Below are 22,283 nucleotides of genomic sequence, written 5' to 3' on the forward strand. Positions count from 1 at the left end.
TTTTTCTCTCTTTTTTTTTTTTTTTTTTTTGAGAGAGAGGTTTTTGCTATAGGGCACGTGCACTCGCCAGAAAGACAGAGAGAAAGAAAGCAAGAAAATCATCCCCCCCCGCGGGGGGGGAGGGGATGGCCATGCCACAGTCCCTTCTCCATTCTCCTCTCAGGATCACACGGTGTGAGTTTAAGCCACTGGGCTTGGGACTCGAACCGTGGTCGACTACATGGGAGTTCAGCAACATAGTCATTACGCTAACTGTTGGTCCCACCCAGCATTAGTTTTAAGCCACCTGATCTGGGACTCACACTGTGTTCGACCATGTGGGAGTCCAGCAACGTAACCATTATGCCACCTGCTGGTCTCAAACAGAGTGAACTTTAAAAACTACAATTGGAGCCAGCAGGTAGCATGGTGGTTAAAGTGGTAGACTCCTACTTGGCCAACTGTGGTTTGAGTCCTGGACCTGGCATCTTGAAAATCACACTGGGAGCATGTGTATGCATGCCCAAAATCCTAGGAGGAAAAGGAATTGCAGTGTGGTCATTCCCACCTCGGCATGTGTATGGGGTGTGGGGGGGTGTTATTTCTCACTTTCCTCCTTACTGTCTCTCCCTAGCGACTTGCACATGCCCTGTAGCAAAAAACAAAACCAAAGCAAAACAAAAAAACAATGAGGGCATGTGATACCTTTGTTCACAGCCATCTCATTTTCCTCAGAGTAAAACCTAGAGGAGTTGCCCTGGTATCCTGCAAAGCCACTGTGACATAGCCCTAAATGACTCCCTGGTGTCTTCTACCAGTCTTAGGTCTCCACACTTGACTTCAGCCACCTTGGCCTTCTCAAACCACCTTAGGTCCTCTGTCCTTGCTTTTTCTGAGGGGACACTCTTCCCATGTGGGCTTCTTCCCCTACCTACTTCATTTAATCTTTGCTCAAATATAGCCTTATTAAAAAACCTCCTAGATCACCCTTTATAAAAATAGTAGTTCCTCACAGTCTAGTATTCCCTCTTCTTAGTCCTCCGTTACTTTTCTCCATAGCATACTCTTGTTTTTATTTATTGTGTCTCCTGTTTCCTTCTCCTAACAAGAATACAAGCTCAGGGGGATTAGGGACTTAGTTTGTTCACTTCTGTGTCTTCGGAGCCTAGAATAACATGTGGGATCTATCGATAGGAGGTGCATTTTGTTATGTAACTGTTCAGAAAGATGATAAAATTCAACTCTCGGGTGACTAAAGCTATAAAATGGCCTCTGAACTGTTTTCTGAGCCCTTGTAAATGTCAATGCATCATTTTTATTTTCAGATTGGGACAGTGCAACTTTAAGTAATGAGTCACTCTTGGACACTGTGTCTAGATTTGTTCTTGCAGCTCTTCTGAAACACACAAATTTACTTAGTCAAGCATGTGGAGAAAGCCGGCAAGTAACTTAAAACTATCCTCAGACAAATATTTGCTCTCATGATGTTAGAAATTAGGTAACTCTTCTACTTTGGTTCTACATTTAGATATCAACCTGGTAAAAGCTTATCAGAAGTGTACCGTTGTGTGTACAAAGTACGAAGTCGTTTACTTGCTTGCAAGAATCTTGAACTTATTCAGACCAGATCTTCATCACGAGACAGATGGGTAAAGTTGGAAATTAATTCATTTTTCTGTTTTCTGCCAAGCTGTGAGAGATAGTTCCATTGATACATGGAAGGAAAAATTGTGCATAGGTTATTGCAATATTTAGTGTTTTTCTAGTGAAAAAATACAAGAATGAAAGATTTGGGGTTTATTTAACCTCATGTATCAAGTGCGATATGTTTGCTAAGAAAGTTTACATAGTGTTAGGCTACATGAGTGGTATTAATAGTAACAAACTGAATTGTCCAAATCATAGGAAACATTACTTCTCTCTCATATGCTGATTAGACATATGCTCGAAGCATCCTGTTTAATTTGAGGTGCAGTAATTTCTGAGAGACATTAACAAACATCTCAGATTGATGCAAGGTCCCAAAACCATCTTATACAAGAAATGAAAAGCATAAAAATGTTCAGCATGGAGAAGTGAAAACTAGCATGTTCTTTATTGTTCCAGAGAGTGCTATTAGAGCCAGAAGGTAATTGAAAGAGGAATCATTTGGTTTTAGCTGAAGAAAAATAGTAAAATAGGCATTTTTATGATTAGAGTTGTCCACCACTGGAAGTAAAGATAGAAGCCATTTTTCAAGGATAGTCCAGAAGTAATTCTTACAACAAAAGTGGGAGATTTTTAAAGTACATAATCACAGGATCTTATCATTCTCCAAGCCTGGAGAATACATTGCCAGCAGTGCTTACTGGAACTTTATGTGTTGAGTGCTTTGCCCTCCACTGTGTGTGTAGTTCTTAGATTTAGAAAACAAAACTCCATCTACGTTTGTATTATAGTAGATTTTGGCATGCACTGACTTAATATTTGTGGATCTGTTTGTCAGTGACTTCCAGAGTCCTTGTATTAATTCGCCTTTTTTTTTTTGAGGTTCAGATTTGAAATTCATGTATTATCAAAATAAATTATTTAAGAGTATGAGTCTCATTGTTGGGTATCCCCAAATTTATGAAATTCCTGTTATTTACTCATCATGAATCACAAAATAACTTCTACTGTGGATCTGAGAAGATAATTAAATTTTTTTATTTGTGCTTTATACTGAAATTTGTGAGAGAAATGATAACTGTTATGGTGTTTGTGACTCTCGGAGTGCCTGCTGTAAGGGGACACTTCCTTTATTTAGATGCTGCTCGGTCATCTAACCACTGTGGAAAAGAAATCTGACCTCACCAGATTTCTAATTTTTGGTTTCTTCACCAAGGCCAAAAAACATTTTTTTAAATACTGTTATAAATTTAGAATGATTAAACCTTCATAGAAAGTAGTAACATACAACTTGAAGGAAACTGAATGGAATCAAGATTGTGTTCTTCTTATACTTGTGTCCTGTTCAACCTAACTCATTTTTAAGTTGTAGCTCTGTAGGCTTTTACAACTTTACAGCAATATAGATATAAATCAAGGGATAACATGACATTTTAATCAAAATACTGAGGAAGAGAGGGCATGTTTATGTCTACGTATATATTCGTGTACATACATTCATTTTAACTTTGAAGATTTATCCTGTGTATCTTCTGTGGTTTTTGCAGTTACATTTATGTATTATTATTATCATCAATATTTTCCATGATAAAAAATAGCTAAGGTTTAATGAGGTTTTGAAAAGTACATTCAGTGAGATTTCCGGTCATTTTTTTAAGATCTCAGAAAACCAAGACTCTGCAGATGTTGATCCTCAAGAGCACTCCTTTACCCGGACCATTGATGAAGAAGCCGAAATGGAAGAACAGGCTGAAAGAGACCGGGAAGAGGGGCATCCAGAGCCAGAGGATGAGGAGGAAGAACGGGAGCATGAAGTGATGACGGCCGGCAGTGAGTACTCCTTCTTCCTTTACAGTACACCCCGTGGCCCTCGTTTTTGAAGGGGAACTGACTTGAGAAAGAGAGCATTGTTTCTCCCCAGTTTTTCTGAAAGGCTGTAATATTCTATTGGTGATCTGAATTTGCATCAGCCAACACTCTAGGGGCTCTTACAGCGTGCTGGTGTTGTTCTGATGCACTTACGTCACGTGCTCAGGGCTGTAGAGCTCTGGAAGCCTGTTCCACTGAGCCTCACGTGATAGCTGGCACCCATGAGCCTCTGAGTAAGCTATTCAAAATATGTCCTCTGGGGGTCCTGAGTTGTCCATCAGTCTGGTAATCCTCTGCATGGTGAGAAAGAGAGCCACCTCTTATGTCTATTGGCAAAGCCAAATTATTCTCTGTGGATAAAATGTAAAATTATAAATTTTACCCATGGCCTACACTGCCATTTCAGTTTTTGAGTGAGAGTATACATGAAAATTCAGTCACTTTTTTTTTTTTTTAACATTTTTCATCTGTCAAATGTGTTCTCCCCTTGCACCTCACACCTGCCTTCCACCTTCCACTGCCTACCCTCTACCAGCCACGCCCTCCATTACACTCTCTGGCATCCAAATCAACCTCTCTACCATCACATCTTCAGATCACTCAACCTCTTGCCATAGACCCTCAGGACAAATTGACTGGGGACATGTGATGTGTATCTTTCACAGGCTGGCTCACTTCATTTAATGTGAAAGCTTACGTATCATCCACTTTGAGTCACATGGCAGTATCTCACTGTTTCTTATAACTAATGTTCCATGGTATAAATGTGCCCCAGTGTTTCAACCCAGTGATCAGTTTTTGGACATTTAGGTAGGTTCTGTGTTTTAGCAGTTGTGAGTAATGCTTCAGTAGACATGGATGTGCAAGTGTCTTGCCAGTTGAGTGTTTTTCTATTCTTTGGATAAATACCAAGGAGTGAGATTACTGGATTATGTGGAAGTTCTATTTATAGATTTTTGAGAAGCTTCCATGTTTTCCACAGAGATTGAAAATTCTATTGATTAGATGAATAAGACTTTCTGTACTTATCTATGAAACGTGTCCACCTATATGCATTTGATGTTAAAATTGTATTAATCAATGAACTTGATACTGTATTATCAAATTATTTGTGTTCCGCTTATTTCTAAAAATGATTTTGTAGTGGCTTAAAACAAAACCCAAAGCCATTTAAATAAGATGAAACTACTAATGTGTAAGAAAAGAAGAGGGAGATAGGGAAGGAGAATAATTGTATTTTAAATATCTAGGCTGAAGGAACTTTTGCAATTAAATTTAAAACTTACTGGATTGTCAGAAAAGTCATGATGCATTTTTGTATAGAAAAAATTTGTCATGACTTTTCCAACACCTCAGTAGTTTAGAAATTCCTGGAGGCAAAGGCTAAAGAGGAAATAGTAACAAAGAATAATCCTCAGTTACAATAAAAGAAAGCATAGTAGCCATCTGGGAGGTAATCATTTTTAAATTAACTATGATTTTTGCTGGGCATTGGGTTATTACATGCTGAGCATTGGGTCAAGTGCTTCACATAGATAACTCATAATTTTCACAGTTTTATGAGGTAAGTCTTAGTATTTCCCTACTATGCAGATGGGTAAACTAAGGCTAGGGCCTAGGGCCACAGTTAGTAGCAGGTGAATTAGAGGCAGTTCTTCCCAAAACTCCAACGACCAGTCTTTTAACTACCTTAGCTTACTTCTGGCTCTGGGCTTGGAGAGGGTTTGTTGCTTTGATTTATATAGAATTAAGGAACTTTTACAAAAATGTTGTCATATTAATTCTATAAAATACACAGATCCATTTTGAAAGTTTGTATTTGTACTTCCATGTTAACACATGAATCTGGTATTTGGCCAACTTTTCTGTGGGAGTTCCCCATTAGGAATACCATCTTTACTTCTAATTTGACCAAACAATAATTTTACTGTTGTGAAGTATTTACCATTGCATCAGAACCCTGTTAACTTTCCCAACTTTTTTAAAAAAGATTTTTGCTGTAGGGTGTGTGTATTCACTGGAAAGACAGAGAGAAATGAGAAAAATCACTCTCCTGGGGAAAGGGATGGCCATGCCACAATAGCTTCTCCTCCATTCTCCTCTCAGGATCTTGGGCACACACGCACACATTCCCTGTGTGATTTTAAGCCACCAGGTCCGGGACTCAAACCATGGTTGGCCACATGCAAGTCCAGTGATGCGGCCATGTGGGAGTCCAGTGACACAACCACTATGTCACCTGCTGGCCCCAACTCCTGACTTTTCACACTTGTGAACTGGGGAAGGACTGCCATCGGGTGAACATTCTTGTGATGCCATCTGACCTAGAAACACCTTGTCCATGTGTTGTAACCAAATTCTGTTTCAGCAAAGACCTTTGGTGATTGTATTTATTTAATGTGTTTAAGATCCAGCAAAGTCTCTTAGGCATTAAGAATTAAATGGACATTGGAAGGAGTAGAGGGGGCTTTTCATTTTAACTAGTGTATTTAAATTTTGTCTGTTTCCTTTATGACCTGACTTTTTTCATACTGAGGTCATGAACATTCCAGAAATAAGCATTTTTTTTTTTTTAACCTAACCTAGTGCTTCACAGACTTCAGAATCAGCTGGAAAACTTGTTAAAAAAAAATTCGTTAGTGGGTCCCACATCTAGAGCTTCTGAGTCAGAAGGTCTGGATTGGGCTGGTAATTTGCATTTCTAACAAGTACCCCAATGATTCTGATGCTGCTGGCCTGGGACCACACTTTGAGAACCCCCGGCCTAACTCGTTAATGAGATTAAGGATAGAATTGTCAAATCTACTTTCTGTAAAGGCATATGAGTGTTTCTTATTATAATTTTTATGAGAACTGTAATGTTTTAATACACTTTAGATATAATTTTAGGTATAATTTAATTGTTACTATGCTATATTTAATGTCTAAAAATAATTTTTTCCCTCTTTCAGTCAGTTTTTGGTCCAAACTTTTTGACTATTTTTATCATTATTTTCTTTGCTCTTCTCTCCCCATGTGTTAAGACCTTGTTTTTGTGTTACATGTTACAGAAATCTTTCAGTGTTTCCTCTCAGCCCGTGAAGTAGCTCGTAGCCGAGACCGAGACAGAATGAACAGTGGGGCAGGGCCTGGCGTGCGAGCTGATGACCCGCCTCCTCAGGCTCAGCAAGAGCGAAGGGTCAGCACAGACCTTCCCGAAGGTCAGGATGTGTACACTGCCGCCTGCAACTCTGTGATCCACCGGTGTGCCCTGTTAATACTAGGAGTCAGTCCTGTGATCGATGAGCTTCAGAAGCGAAGGGAGGAAGGACAGTTGCAGCAACCTTCAACCAGCACCTCTGAAGGGGGTGGACTTATGACCAGGTGGGATGGACTAGAAACTGAAAAACATTACCCTCCTCCCTACGTTACTTTGTGCAGTAAATGGCTTATTCTCATATTTACACCGTTCCAAAATTAACACAGATGTGGAGGAGGAAATGCATATAGACCAGGATGAATTTAAACAGTGATACTGATTCAGCATGGACTGTAAATTGCTGGTTAAATAAGGCAGCATCATTTTTCATAAATGTAAATAATAGCATTTGAAAACATAGGTAGTGATTTTTCTATAATTTAGTAGATGCAGTTTTTTTTTGCCAAGGGCTTTGGGCTAAGACATGTGTCAGAATTCTTACGAGTAGACATAGTTACCCCTCATCGTGTGTGGGTGTGTGTATTATCTCTATGCTACTAGTTCCATTCAATTTTATGTTCACTAACAGTCCCAAATCAAAAAACTTTTCTTTGTGCATGCGAGACAGGAGTGAAAGTCTTACTGCAGAGAGCCGGCTAGTCCACGCAAGTCCAAATTATAGACTGATCAAATCGAGGAGTGAATCTGATTTGTCTCAGCCTGAATCAGATGAAGAGGGTTACGCACTGGTAGGTATACCCAGCTTCAGTAAAGAAGGATTTTTGTTTTCAAGGTACAGGTACATAAGGTTTTGGTTAGAATTAGTAATGTAGTTTATTTTAGTTGTACAAAGACTTTTAAAAAAAGGACTGTAAGAGAAATAGGATAATAATTATATTGCATAAATATTTACCATCTATATGTTAATGATTTCTGTCTTTAGCCCCGACTTGTTCCTAAACTCCAAATTCATATATCCGATTTCTTGATGGCCATTTTACCTGAATATGTATCCCAATCTTAACCTTTCCCAAGGTGAACTCATCTTTCTCCCAGACCTGCTTTTTTCATATTCTCTATCTTGGTAGGTGGTGCTCTAACTACTTGGGCTGGAAACCTTGGATCATCCCTGACTCTTTCTCTTATCTCCTGGCCCCTTCATCCTCTTGTACTTACTGTCTTTTGGTAGCTCTCAGTCTCTTACCAAAAAAGCCTCAGCACTTAGACTGCAGGCATTTAGGTTAAAAATCAAAGAACATACTGACTTAAATAAAAAGTAGGAATAAGGAAAAGGTGTGCTGTAGTGTGACCAGTAAGATAAAGTGTACAGTGAAGAGTTTGAAGAATTCAGGGCTGGGACCTGGTCGTGCCTTTTCATTTTGGCTGTTTTCCGCCCCCTGTGTGATTCTATATGTGCTCTGAATTCTCTGGGCTTTCGAGTTCCGTGGTGTGGTGTGAAAATAGTGGTGTCTTTGGTGTGCCTGGTGTGTCACACTTCTGGCTCTGAGTCAGTTGCTGAGGAGCTGTGAGTTTTTGGTCATGTCATGTGACATCTCAAGTAGAAATTGTTTTGGGGGGCTAATTGACTTATAACCTCCACTTTTCATTCTGAAATTTCTCTGTTGTATGAATTGAGACAAAACATATAAAAGTATAAAGTACTATATATTCAAAAAGCTACTATTTAAAAAAAATGTCCAGGCATAAAAGATTCTTAACCTAGGGAGTGTTGAACAATGTCTTCAAGCAAGTCTCTTTCAGATGTTTTGTTTGTACCTCCTCCTTTATCCTTCCTCCCCAGTGTCTTCTGTGCCCCATCCACACTCCCTGACTTGCAGTCCAGTGAGAATCCTCTCCTCCAGTCTAGTCAGTCTCATTATCTAGACAGGCCCTACTCTCATGAAAAATTTAAAATGTGGATCATGTCACCTCTCTGCTCAAAATCCTGTGATGACTCTCAGTATAAATCCGAGTGCTTGCATGACAGGCCCTACCTGACCTGGCCCCCACTTCCCAGACCTCCCCTTCTGCTGCTTCACTGGGCTCTTGGCTGTCCCACGAACATACTGCACAAGTCCCCCTTAGAGCCTTTACCTGGCTCTTCCTTCCAAGGGGAAATGCTTTGTGTACATGGCTAATTCCCTCACTTTCATTCTTCATTTTGATGTTACTTTTTCAGTGAAGCCTATCTTGACCATGCTTTTTTAAAAAGGCAATTTCTCTCCCTTCTGCACATCCACTTTCAGTCCCTCTTGCCTTTCTCTGTTTTTTTCTTTTTTTTTTAAATAGCGTATATTAACATAATTTACATATTTATTATATTAACCGGCCAGTTTCTGGTAGTCCGTACTAGAATATAAGCTTTTTGAAGATAGAGAACTCCTGCAGTTTTATTAACTTTTGTACCCCAAGCACCTGTAATATTGCCTGGCACATAGTGTTAGGTTGTTGGGAAAGTCATGACACATTCTTGCACGAAAAAAAGTCATGACTTTCCGGACAACTAAATCGATAGTCGGGAAGTATTTGTTGAGCTTGTGGATGACAGTCTCATCTCTTTTGGCAACATTTCTATATTCATTAATTCCTTTTCATTCTTATTTTAAAATTTTTATTATTGCCAGATGGCATGTGTGCTCATGTGCATGAGAGAGAGAAAAAGAGAGAGAACCCTCCCATTGGAGCATAATCATGCTATAATCCTTTTCCTCCATTTATTATTTTTTTTTGAAGAGGTTTTTTGCTATGGGGCATGTGTGCTCACCAGACAGACAGAGACAGAGAGACAGAAAATGAGAAATCACTCCCCAGGGGGGTGGCCACGCCGCAATCCCTTCTCCTCCATTCTCCTCTCAGGATCTTGGGCATGCACACACATGCGCCTGGCGTGAGTTTAAGCCACCGGGTCCAGGACGCGAACTGCTGTCGACTACGTGGGAGTCCAGCGACATAGCCATTATGCTAACTGCTGGTCCCACCATTTCTTAATGTTAGTTTTTTGGGCATGCATGCACGAGTGTGCTTGGCATGTACATCAGGCTGCCAGGGCTGGGATTCAAACCATTTTTGGCTCTGTGGGATCTAGCTTCCAATGCACAACTCTTAACAAATGTGCTATAGGGGTAGCCCAGTCCTTTCCATTCTTTAATTCAGGCCCTATTTTTTTTCCCCCTGAACTAAGAGTTTTTAAATGTATCTCTCTCCTTTTTCCAGATTCACTTTGTTAATCACTACTGTTAAAGTTAGAGCTCACACACACACACACACACACACATACATATATACATACACACACACACACACACACGGCTGGAAGGTGGCATGGTAGTGAAGGCGCTGGACTTTCACATGACCAACTGTAGTTCAAGTCCCAGACTCAGAAGTAAGGGGGCTTACTTTCTCACTTTCTTCTGTCTCTCTGGTCAAATTACAAATAATAATCATAAATAAAATTAAATAATTTTTAAAAAATCACACACAACAGAAAAACAGCTTTCATTTTACTACCTTCCTACTCAAAAAATTCCCGGGACTAGCAGTTAGCATAATGGCTATGTCGTTGGACTCCTATGTAGCCAACCACGGTTCAAGTTTCGGACCCAGAGGCTTAAACTCTCCCTGGCACGTGTGTGTGCGTGCCCAAGATCCTGAGAGGAGAATGGAGGAGAAGTGATTGCAGTGTGGCCATCTCCCCTGGGGGGTGATTTCTTACTTTCTGTCTCTCTGTCTCTCTCTGTCTTCCTGTTGAACTCACACACCCTATAGAAAAAACCTACCCCCCCAAAAAAAATTTCCCAGTGACTCTGTACTCAGAAATGAAAGATTTTAGAAACTATTACCTACTTGATTTTGAAGCAAGTTTCCTGCCCCCCAGGAATCTATATTTTTTTCTTAGTCATTCAATCTGCCAGATCCCAGATATACCCCCTTGAGTCTCTGTTCAAGCATTGCTTGCATTTTCCCTTCCTTCCTTCCTTCCTTCCTCTCTCTCTCTCTCTCTCTCTCTCTCTCTTTCCTTTTTTCTTTTTTTAATTTCCAGAGGGCATGTGCACTGGAGAGAGAGAGAGAGAATGCCCGCTATCAGGGCGTGATCATGTACAGTCATTTTTCCTCCATTCCTCCTCCCCCTCAGGATTTTGGGCAGGCACACACATGCACTTGGTGTGTGGAGGGGCCAGGATTCAAACTATGGTCAGCCATATGGAATCTATCCTCCAATGCACAGGGCTTAACCACTGCTACAGGACTGGCCCAAGTACTGTTTACCTTAAATGTCCTTCTCTAATACTTACTTGCCAAAGTCTTGCCTTTCCCTTAAGGACTGGCTCAAATGTTACCTCTTATAGAAAGCTTTCCTAAATTACTTTATTCATAGTGACTCTCCCTGTTATTCCCTTGACAGTTCGTTAGCACTCAAACAAACCCTACCTGTCTCGTGTTAGACTAGTATGTGTAACTAGTATTTCTGCCCATTTTTTTTTCTAAATGCCCCTGATCTCTTTTACACAGTGCTTTACATGCTGTAAAATGATGGATAATTTTTGTAAACAAATAATGAACTCTATGTTAAAGAACGGTCTTAAGGCTCACTATGAACTTCAACTGGGCAAGACATTTAACCTGAGCCCCAATTTCTTTACCTTTGAAATGAGGAGTGATACTACCAGTTATGCTTTCCTCAGCAGTGTTGCTGTGAAGAACAAACTCAGTAATATAATTTAAAACATCTTGAAAATTATAAATGGGGAAAACAGATCAATGGAGGAGGATTGGCCCTAGATTTAACTGCCAAGATTGTTCATTTAGTTTTTTTGGTTCATTTTTCATTGTCTAGTTTGCATTATATGGGTGTTGTGTGTGCGTGTGCATGTGCACACACATATGTGTGTGTGTGTGTGTGTGTATGTGTGAATATATATAGCCATGCCATAATCCCTTTTCCTCCATCCTCCTCCCGAGATCTTGGACACACATGCACTCGCACATGGCATGAGTTTCAAGTCACCGGGTCCAGGACTCAGACCACAGTCAGCCATGTGGGAGTACAATGATGTAACACTACACCATCTGCTGGTCCCCCATTTTCATAAAAATTTTAAAAAGATTAACAAACACATTTTCAAAAAAAGATTGACTCATAGTTGTCTTTACTTATGGAATACTTAGGCAGGTATGTCATAAAAAATGGAAAAGACAAGAACTGGAGGGAGAGTAGATTTCATTGCTGATGAAGGGAGATCTGTCCTGAGCCTGAAGCTTTGGAGAGCCTCAGAGAGATGAAGAGCAAGCAGAGGGGAAAGTTTCCGTTTTTCCAACTGAAACATGTTACCCTTCTATACTGCGTGAGGTTATTTAAAATCACCATTCATCATCTTTGCTATCCAGTAGTGCCTCATTTACTATGGATTATTACTGAGTGCAGTGCTTCTTTAAAATGACTGGAGTTAACCAGAATGCTAAGTCTTCGTTTTAACACCCTTTAACAAAGTGCATTATGGGATATATTATCTTCTTTTCTGTTTTAGTAAACACAGAGTGCTAAACCTAAGTTGAACTGCTTCATAGACTGTTGTCATCCTTACCAACATTTCCTACTGCGCTCTTACAGACTAGTCCCTCGTTTCTCAAGGGGTTTAACTTAGGAGACAAAAATAAATGCCTTACCAAAGGACAGATTAGGTGAATGCATTAAGACTGGAAAAAGCCGTGAGGAAGATAAAGTCCTGGGTCAGACCTGCACATCTTAGCGGTATTCTGCTAGAGGTGGGTCACAAACAGGAAGAATATAATGAGTTAACATCAGTCTAGTACCTCGAAAATAAAAACAAATGGCTGGTTCAAGAGAAACACATGTATTTTTGGCTCTGAGGCCTGAGATTCACTTCGTCCATGAACCCTCATGACATGGGTGTGTCTATAATATGTGATCTGGTAAAGATTTTCTACAGTGATGTTTCTCAGGTCTATTTTGTCACTTCTGCAGTCTTACTTCTTTGGCACTAACATTTTTTATTGTGTGCTAGAGTACAGTTGAAATTGCTAAGGCCACAATGCCAAGTCCATGCATAAACTTAAGTCGTATGTGGTTTGTGTATGGTTGGCTCTGTGTATGGACAAAGTAGACAGTTGTCTGCACCCTGCCCCCCCCCACCAGACACATACAGAAATGTATTTCCATTCTCCCTGAAAGAAAGAATGAAATAATGTTGTATTAAGCTGTGTACAGTTTCACCTGTTTGAGATTCATCTATTTTAACAAGTTTTTAAAAATATTTTGATTTCTTTCTAAATATTAGTAAAAGGCTTAGGACTGTGTTATTTTTCTGTTAGTATAGATTCATCAGATTATCTTCTTCTAAATATCTAACTGAGACTAGTGGAAGTTTTTAAAAGAAAGTGAAGGGGGCCAGCAGGTGGCATGGTAGTTAAGGCACTAGACTCTCAATTAGCTGAATGGGGTTCAAGTCCTGGACCTGGTGACTTGAAACTCATGCCAGTTGTGTGTGTGTGCATGTGTGTGAATGCCCAAAATCCTGAGAGGAGAATGGAGGAGAAAGGATTGCAGCATGGTCACCCCCCCACCCCCAGGGAGGGATCATTTCTCACTTTCTCTCTCTGTGTCTCTTTCTGTGTCTCTGACGAATGCACATGCCCTATAGCAGAAATTTCTCAAAAAAGAAAGAAAAAAGAAAGAGGATAGAGAAAGGAGTAGTAATTTTGGAAAGTGGACTTTTCCTGCAGTGATTTTAGGAATCTAGAGATTAGTGGTTTTAGGAATCTAAGATCGTACTGTATCTGGAAGATAAAAGACAAAAATTCCAAAGAACAAAAGGTGACAACAAAGAAAATTTTCTACTTTACAATGTTCATAAATGTGTACTTTGATTTTTTTTTTATGGGAGTTTTTTTAGAGTTGTTTTTATTAGTCTGACTTGATTGATGAGTAAGTAGGATATTGCTATAATTACAGAGATTACTTTTTATCTGGGTAGTCTGTTAAGTTAAAATACTTGTCACAATTAAATTTTTTAAATTTATGTTTTACTTTCAATAGAGTGGCAGACGAAATGTTGATTTGGATTTGGCATCATCTCATAGAAAGAGAGGTAAGTATTAAGAAAATATTAATTATCTGGTTAAATGGAGTAGTCGTTTTTATATATGGAATATTCAAATCTGATTGGCCTTGAAATGTAATTGTAAAACACGATTTAGAATCATTTTAACAGAAGGGTTCAAAAGAAAACCGTATTTTTTCCTTTAAGAAGTACACCTTTTAAAATCTGGGAATGTTTAGGAGTTGGTAATCTGTTCTGTTTCTCATTCGTCATGTGTTTCAACTTGTAAAAGTCCCACAGAAACCCAGAAGCAGTGTATTACATTATGGGGGCTGGGTATGTACATACCTTTTCCGTGTTCTTTTCCTGTTCTGAGAGAGTTGTTGTAGCTTAAATGTTTCGGGAAGACAGGAGGAACTTCTGTTTACCCCGTATACACATTTTCAAACTGCAAATTTCTAGGGGAAAAACCTCCATTTTCCCCCTCTTTGCCTTTTAAGATAAAACTTGTAAGAAATGATCTGATCATTTTTTTTAAAAATCATGTTAGAGTGTCATGTTAAGTCTTAGAATCTCTATCTTAGTGAATGATAGAGTGAACTCAGTGGCTATATGTATAAATAGAGGAAATGAACAGCAATTTTAGATAATATTAGGTTGTCGGGAAAACCAAGATGTATTTTTCTATGCAAAAATGCATCATGACTTTCCCAATGACCTAATATAAGTGCAAGGATAACTAAAAGCCCTCTGAAGTATTCTCTATTCATTCACACTTCTTTACAAAGAATTATTTATTTAACTTTATTTATTCATTCATTTATTTTTAATTTGACCAGAGAGAGAAGATGAGAAAGAAAGCCACCAGGTCTGGGACTCGAACCGTGGTCAGTGATTTGGGAATGTCCAGTGCCTTAACCACCATGCCATTCACTGGTTCCCTAATTCACACTTTTATTTAAAATAACTTATGCTGTGGTGTAATAAAGTGGCAGACGAAATGTTGATTTGGATTTGGCATCATCTCATAGAAAGAGAGGTAAGTATTAAGAACATATTAATTATCTGGTTAAATGGAGTAGTCGTTTTTATATATGGAATATTCAAATCTGATTGGCCTTGAAATGTAATTGTAAAACACGATTTAGAATCATTTTAACAGAAGGGTTCAAAAGAAAACCGTATTTTTTCCTTTAAGAAGTACACCTTTTAAAATCTGGGAATGTTTAGGAGTTGGTAATCTGTTCTGTTTCTCATTCGTCATGTGTTTCAACTTGTAAAAGTCCCACAGAAACCCAGAAGCAGTGTATTACATTATGGGGGCTGGGTATGTACATACCTTTTCCGTGTTCTTTTCCTGTTCTGAGAGAGTTGTTGTAGCTTAAATGTTTCGGGAAGACAGGAGGAACTTCTGTTTACCCCGTATACACATTTTCAAACTGCAAATTTCTAGGGGAAAAACCTCCATTTTCCCCCTCTTTGCCTTTTAAGATAAAACTTGTAAGAAATGATCTGATCATTTTTTTTAAAAATCATGTTAGAGTGTCATGTTAAGTCTTAGAATCTCTATCTTAGTGAATGATAGAGTGAACTCAGTGGCTATATGTATAAATAGAGGAAATGAACAGCAATTTTAGATAATATTAGGTTGTCGGGAAAACCAAGATGTATTTTTCTATGCAAAAATGCATCATGACTTTCCCAATGACCTAATATAAGTGCAAGGATAACTAAAAGCCCTCTGAAGTATTCTCTATTCATTCACACTTCTTTACAAAGAATTATTTATTTAACTTTATTTATTCATTCATTTATTTTTAATTTGACCAGAGAGAGAAGATGAGAAAGAAAGCCACCAGGTCTGGGACTCGAACCGTGGTCAGTGATTTGGGAATGTCCAGTGCCTTAACCACCATGCCATTCACTGGTTCCCTAATTCACACTTTTATTTAAAATAACTTATGCTGTGGTGTTGTGAAACCATGAAATGTTCAAAATTGCCACCAGTGGAAGGTTTACTAAAAGCCTGTGAAAATTTTTTTCACGATAATTAGTTTTTTGTGTTTCAGAATTAAAACCCTTCTCTCAATAAGCTTCCTTGGTGGAATGTTAGGTTTCTCTCCCATAGGGAGAGACAGAAAAGAGGGAGAACTGAAGAACAAGGGGAAGAAATGCATACACCAGTTTTCCATTTTTGTGTTGGTAACGCAGAAGAAGGAATGTTGTTACTTCTGTAGCATATCATTTGGCAAGATTTTAACATATACTTACAATTAACACATAGTGAATGATTTTTCTGAACTGTTAGGAAAAGTAAGAACCAGAGCTAGTGCTTTGTTTATTGAAAAGTGTTTTGAAACTGGAACATAACCACACGTGGAAACCCAGCAGCTAGGCTTTTAAAAAAATCATTCCAAGGTATTTATGATAGCAAAGAAAGAAAATGATGTGTAGCATAATATGTAATATTCACTTTATTATTTTATCATTCTTTCAAAATTGACAATTCACTTGACTTAGAAATTAAATTTTCAGAAGATTTACTTTTCTAATTTTGGTTAGCTCAAGTGAATATTGTCACTTAAAATTCCATGTTACATTAATAAATGCCTATCATTTAGTGTTAGAGAGCTGATGGGTCCAGATGTCCTGAGTTGCATAAGGGATCTAGCCTATAGTTTAAGAGCCTACTACACTAATTATATTTAGAAGTGATAATTCATTCTTCTTTTTTTCCTTAAACTTTAACATGTTTGTGGAAATACGTATTTGATAATGCAGTCTGTATTAACTTTGTCAGCATATGGCAAAGTAATATTTTTGGAATAAAAGCAAAGTGACATCTTTATCTTTGAATTAACAGTAACCTATCATTTGAATGTGAATTCTTAGAAGGAATGAATATAGTCCTTAAAAATCACTGTTGTAGAGTAGCTACCTGTTCATATTTTAAAACAATTATCCTAGGGACTAGCAGATGGCAAATTGGTTACATCACTGGACTCCCTCGTAGTCGACTGTGGAAGCTTAAAACTCACGCTGGGCACATGTGCATATATGGCAAAAATCCTGATAGGAGAAGGGAGGAGAAGGGATTGCAACGTGACCATCCCCGCTGTGGGGTGATTTCTGTTTCTCTAGCGAGATACAACAAAAATCTCTCTAAAAAAATCCTATAAATAGGTGTACTTTTTTTGTAGTCTTAGATACAAATAAATATAATTGTTTAAGCCATTAATCCAAGGTGTATTTACAGATAAACTGTCATTTCTGAAGAATTCAAGGTAGTACCAATTTCCTACCCATGTAGGAAGTTATCATAGAAGGCAACTAGTTATAAAATTTCACTGAGCCAGCCCACAGTGTGGTAGATAAGACAGCTGGATCCCTCATGGCCAACCTCATGGCCAGCCTTGTGCTTTGGCAGCTTGAGAAACATGCCAGGTGTGTGTGTGCACGCACACGCGCGTGTGTGTGTGTGTATGTGTATGCTCAGAACATCCTGATTGGTGGAGAAATGGAGAAGTTGAGAGGGGATTGTGGCATGACTGCCCCATTGGGAGTGCTTTCTCACTTTCCTTCCTTTTGTCTCTCTCTGTCAAGCACATGCAACCTTTGGGAATCGAGAAAAAAAATCATATCACTTAATATTATATCACTTATTCTAATAATCATTTCATTTTCATGTTTCCAAGAAAAACGATTGCTGATAGTTTTGCTACTAGGGATAGGTGACTATAACATAGAAGAGTTATTATTTTAGGAAGGACAGCAAAAATAATTTATTTTGGTATCATGAATCCTAGAGTTTGTGCATTTGGCAATAAAAGTATGTAATTAATACTTTTGTTTTTCTTATTATATGACTTTCCTTCAAAATGGTGTTTATGAAAATGCATTTAGAGGGACCAGCAGATGGTGTAGTGGTTACATTGCTGGATTCCCTCATGGCTGTCCATGGTTTGAGTTCTGGACCCGGTGGCTTGAAAATTGTGCCAGGCATGTGTGTATGTGTGTCCAAGATCCCGGGAGGAGAATGAGATTGTGGCATGGTCATCCCTCCTGGAGGGTGATTTCTCACTTTCCCTCTCACTGTCTCTTTCTCTCTCCCTGGTGAGCGGACATTCCCTGAGGCAAAAACCTCTAAAAAAAAATGCATTTAGAAGATTATATTTTGAAAGGAATTATTTTAAAAATCATTTATATATGTAGTGGTTACTCTTTAACCACAAAGGGATTTTTTGGTTTTGTTTTGTTTTCTTTTTAAATGATGATAAAATAAGCCACCCTGTTTTTTTCCTTTGTTGTCAGTATGGCCAGATACCATAATGTTCCTATTTTTATTTGGACAAATGACCCTGCCAAGTCTGAGAACTGTTTGGAGCCACTCAAACCATCAGGGGTTCTGACTCTGACTTGAGTAATGAAGGACAAGCAGATATCCACCAAGCAAGAATTCTATATGCTTGTTTTTCCCCTTGAGCGGATATATTATTAAGGAAGAAACACAGTTTTCTCTCTTCTATAGCTTTTGCATTTATTAGTCTCAGCAATCCTGAGTTACTGAAAGCTTGATACAAGACATAGGAGAGAGAGAACAATATAGTCTCATTGCATTTACCAAAATTAAATGGTGGGAAATGGGGGGGATACATAAGTATACAAGAAATAAGAAATCAAAAACTATTTGTAGACGATAACGTGATTAAGCCACTTTACAGTGTATTCTGGATGGGAAATAGCATTTTTAAAAATTATTTTATTTAACTTTATTTATTTATTTTTATTTGACCAGAGAGGGACAGAGTGTGAGAAACAGAGTTGGAAAGTGAGAAAGCAGGCCACCAGGTCTGGGACTCGAATTGCGGTTGGTCATGTGGGAGTCCAGTGTCCTTAACCACCATGCCACCTGCTGTCCCAAGGGAAATAGCATTTTGTATGCTATAATGATGTTTAGTGAATGAATGTAAAATAAATTAATAAAAAAAGAGAAAAAAATAAGCGGGTTAAATGACAAGGAGTGGTGCTTGTAGACACATTCTTCACTGCTCCTTTCTTTGCTCCAGAATTTCTCCTTGGGAGGGTTTCGCCTATAATTTTAATATTTAGCTTTGGGGTGTGAAGATTCATGCTGTTGAACCGGGATTGTTCCTTCTTAGTCAGCAAATATGGGAGCAAATCCCTTTAGCCTGGTCACAGGCTTCAAAGCTAAATTCTAGAACCAAAAACACATCGTCAGTTACTGTAGGAAGAGATAGATGAAACACATTTTTTCTTCTTAGCATTTCAGAGGTAATATGAAACTTGAATTTATTAAATACTGAAGAACTACTTACTACATGCCAGACTTTGTTTTAAGCACTTCGTAAATATTGACTGACTTCATTTTCATAACAGCCTGTTAAAATTCTTGCTGAAACCTGTCAGCATTTGTTGGTACCTTGGTACTTTGATAGATACTTCAAAGATTTGTTATAGTTGTGCAGAGCTGGGCTGGTTCTTCACAGGAAGATGATACCTTCTGGCAGATTCTTGATTTTTGTTTTCATACTGAATCCAAAGCTGACACAGTGACAAATGATGGGATGTCAAAGCAACACCTTAGAAGGCAGCGTTAGTCATGATATTACTTAAAATATCCTTAATGTACGGTTTGATTCTCTGCCCTCTGCCTCCCCTGGGTCTTTAAATACAGTGTTAGGGTTTTTTTGCTAAAATAATACTGGAAACATTTATCTCAGTGTGTGTTTCATGGTATAATGTGTGGGTGACATGCTCGTTTATCTATGCATTTCAAATGAGGTTATATAAAAAAGAACAAATGTAATTGTTGTCTCCTGTATCAAATTTCTCCTTTTGTCTTCTGATTCTCATATGTTAGTGTATTTACTCCTTTTTGGCCAGTTGAGCCCCAGAAAAAAGAAGAGCTTCAAGCAAGTACATGATGGCATGTTTAATTTTTTTCCCCCTTTAGCTTGCCTACATATTTTATGGTTTATAAAGTATGTATTGCAGCTCTGCCATGTTCATTTTGAAAATTCCATTTAAGAACTAGAGTTGTAAGGACAAGTAAACAATCTTAAAAATTTCTCGTTGGATGTTGTATTTTCTTTATATAGTGGTGACTCTGAGTTAATGTTGAGCAAGAATTGGGCAGAGTCTCAATTATTATGTAAAAGCTGTTGTTACGATTTTCACACATATTTTCTATATTCAGGTAAAACAGAGTAAACCAGTTACCAAATTATCATAATTATAAAAAATTAAAGTTCTTTCATCTCTCATTTTCATACTGTAAGCTTTTGTGTTTTAGAGTATTTTTATGTCAGACTAAATATTTTGGTTAAAATATTATCTTAATGTTTTTGTATAGTGTCTTTTCTGTTCTTTCTTATGTTTTATTCAAGGTTTTATTTGGGTTATGCACCTAATAAATTTCATCCTTTAAAGTAGGGGTTGGCAAACTACAGCTAGTAGCCAGCTCTGGCTGCAGCCCGTTTTTGTAAATCAGGTTTATTGGAACCCAGCCACACTCATTTGTTTATGTATTACCTGTGGTGCTTTCTTACTACAACCTCAGAGATGGGTGATTGTGATAGATGGAGACCTTGTGGCACTCGCAGCTTACGAGGTTTACTATCTGACGCTTTGCAGAAGGTTGCCGGCCCTTGCTTTAAATTACCCAGACGACTTAGTTTCGGGCTTGGCCAGCCATTCCATGGGATATTTTGATATATGTAAAGGGAGTTCACTATTGCTGGATTCATAATTGAATCTTCATGCAAGCAAGCAACTGAAATGTCCATGGATGGAATGTTGCTTTGTGAGTTAATAATAATAAGTTAGACTACCTTCCATAAAATTAAGGTTTTAGTAGTATTAATTTGGCAGACCAATTTCTTTGAGGCTCTGTTTCCTCAGTTGAGGAAATTGGACTAAATAATCTTTAAGGTGTCTTTTACTTCTGTGGTTCTAAAACCAGCTCATTGCACATTTTATTTTTATTTTGAAAAGTAACTTTATAAGTATTGGAGAACAGAAGAACTTTTTATTTTAAAATTTTATTACTGAAAAAAAAAAAAAGCAAGCTCAGGGCCAGCAGGTAACACAGAGATTAAGGCACCTGGATCCCACATGGCTGGCTGTGTGGTTTGTCCTGGACCCAGTGGCTTGAAAATCACTTTGGGCACTTGGGCCTGTGTGCCCAAAATCCTGAGAGGAGAATGGAGGAGAAAGGATTGTGGTGTTGCCATCCCCTCTGGGGAGCGATTTATCACTCTCTCTCTCTCTTTCTCTCCCTCTCTGGGGAGTGCATGTACCCCATTGCAAACAAAGAAAAAGAAAAAGAAAAAAGGGAAAAGGCAAGCTCAACACAAGAAACCAAACCTATCATTTTTAAGTTAAAGGCTAAAACAGATTCTATATTTGGAGTGCTTACAGAAATGAAAAAATAATCCTTTAAAAAAAAAAAAGAAAGATTGTCTATGGCTTTATTCTTTAAATATTTTAAATTTAATATATTTTACATCTGTGACATTATTTTTTAGAAGTTTTACTTTTTTCTATGCTCCATGAAAGAATATTCAGCTATATAACTTAAAGAAATTTTTGGAATTTTTTTCATGTTCAGGAAAACTGAAAACTAAGCAATTTTTGATCTTAAGGATCTTGCTAAAACTTGGAAGGCAGATACATCATATGTATTATTTACCATTCTAAATTTTATTAAGATGCATATAAATTGTTTAATAGTTACTTTATGATATCCATTCCCTGTTACAAATTTCTGTGTCTGATTTTGAAGTCCTGGGATTTAACTGACACCAATGTAGTAATTCAAAGATAAGATGATACTTTCAATATCATGGTAATTTGCTTTCTCTGTGGGCTTTAGTATTTAAGTAGTTACCTTCCTTAACATTTTCACCTAGATATGTAAGAAATACAGTTTTTGCCATGCATATTTTATTGGTTTCCTTTATTGCATTCCTAACGGAGAAGTATAGTGCATCCCCATCATCATACAGATGATGCCATACAGCAGTCAGATGTAAGAACCGTGCTCACGACCCATGACTGTGGCACAGTAATGTGCGTGGATGTCAACAGTGTAACACTGAATGAAAGAGACTTAATGTTATGCTCTTTTTTAGATAACCAAAAAAAAAATTAAAAAAAAAACAAAAAGACAAGACATTATTCATCTTAAGACTGCACATAAAACAGTATTTAACAGCAATAAGAACGGAACTATAAAGCCAGGCTTCAGGATAATAAAACTGTAGGTAGGAGATGGGTTGGAGGAAGAACAAGTAGATACAAATTATTACAAGTTTTCTAGTTCGTATGTTCACAAGTATTTGCTATAAATAGATATATAATACAAAAATGGCCAATGATTAAGAGTATATTGCAGACTAAGGATTATAATGGTCAAATTTACATGCCTGAGATGAGTTCAGGACAAAGCTGTGAAGAACTGGACATGTACATGTTTACTTAAAGCTAGTACTAGCACAGGAGTTGGACGGTTGCTCTTATATTCAAACACG

General features: G+C 37.9%; 1 protein-coding gene across 9 annotated transcripts in view; it reads left to right on the plus strand.

The window, feature by feature from the left end:
• The window catches only part of HERC1 (HECT and RLD domain containing E3 ubiquitin protein ligase family member 1), a 252,265-nt gene that overhangs the window by 126,317 nt on the left and 103,665 nt on the right, over positions 1-22,283 (plus strand). For all 9 annotated transcript variants that reach the window (XM_027765801.1, XM_027765792.1, XM_027765774.1 and 6 more), the window contains 6 exons: positions 1,305-1,419; positions 1,508-1,628; positions 3,285-3,456; positions 6,546-6,858; positions 7,302-7,422; positions 13,728-13,779. In XM_027765801.1, coding sequence (XP_027621602.1) covers positions 1,305-1,419; positions 1,508-1,628; positions 3,285-3,456; positions 6,546-6,858; positions 7,302-7,422; positions 13,728-13,779 — 894 coding nt within the window. The remainder of the gene's footprint in view (positions 1-1,304; positions 1,420-1,507; positions 1,629-3,284; positions 3,457-6,545; positions 6,859-7,301; positions 7,423-13,727; positions 13,780-22,283) is intronic.

This window comes from Tupaia chinensis, unplaced genomic scaffold (genome assembly GCF_000334495.1).
Source record: "Tupaia chinensis unplaced genomic scaffold, TupChi_1.0 Scaffold000063_1, whole genome shotgun sequence".
NCBI lineage: Eukaryota > Metazoa > Chordata > Mammalia > Scandentia > Tupaiidae > Tupaia > Tupaia belangeri.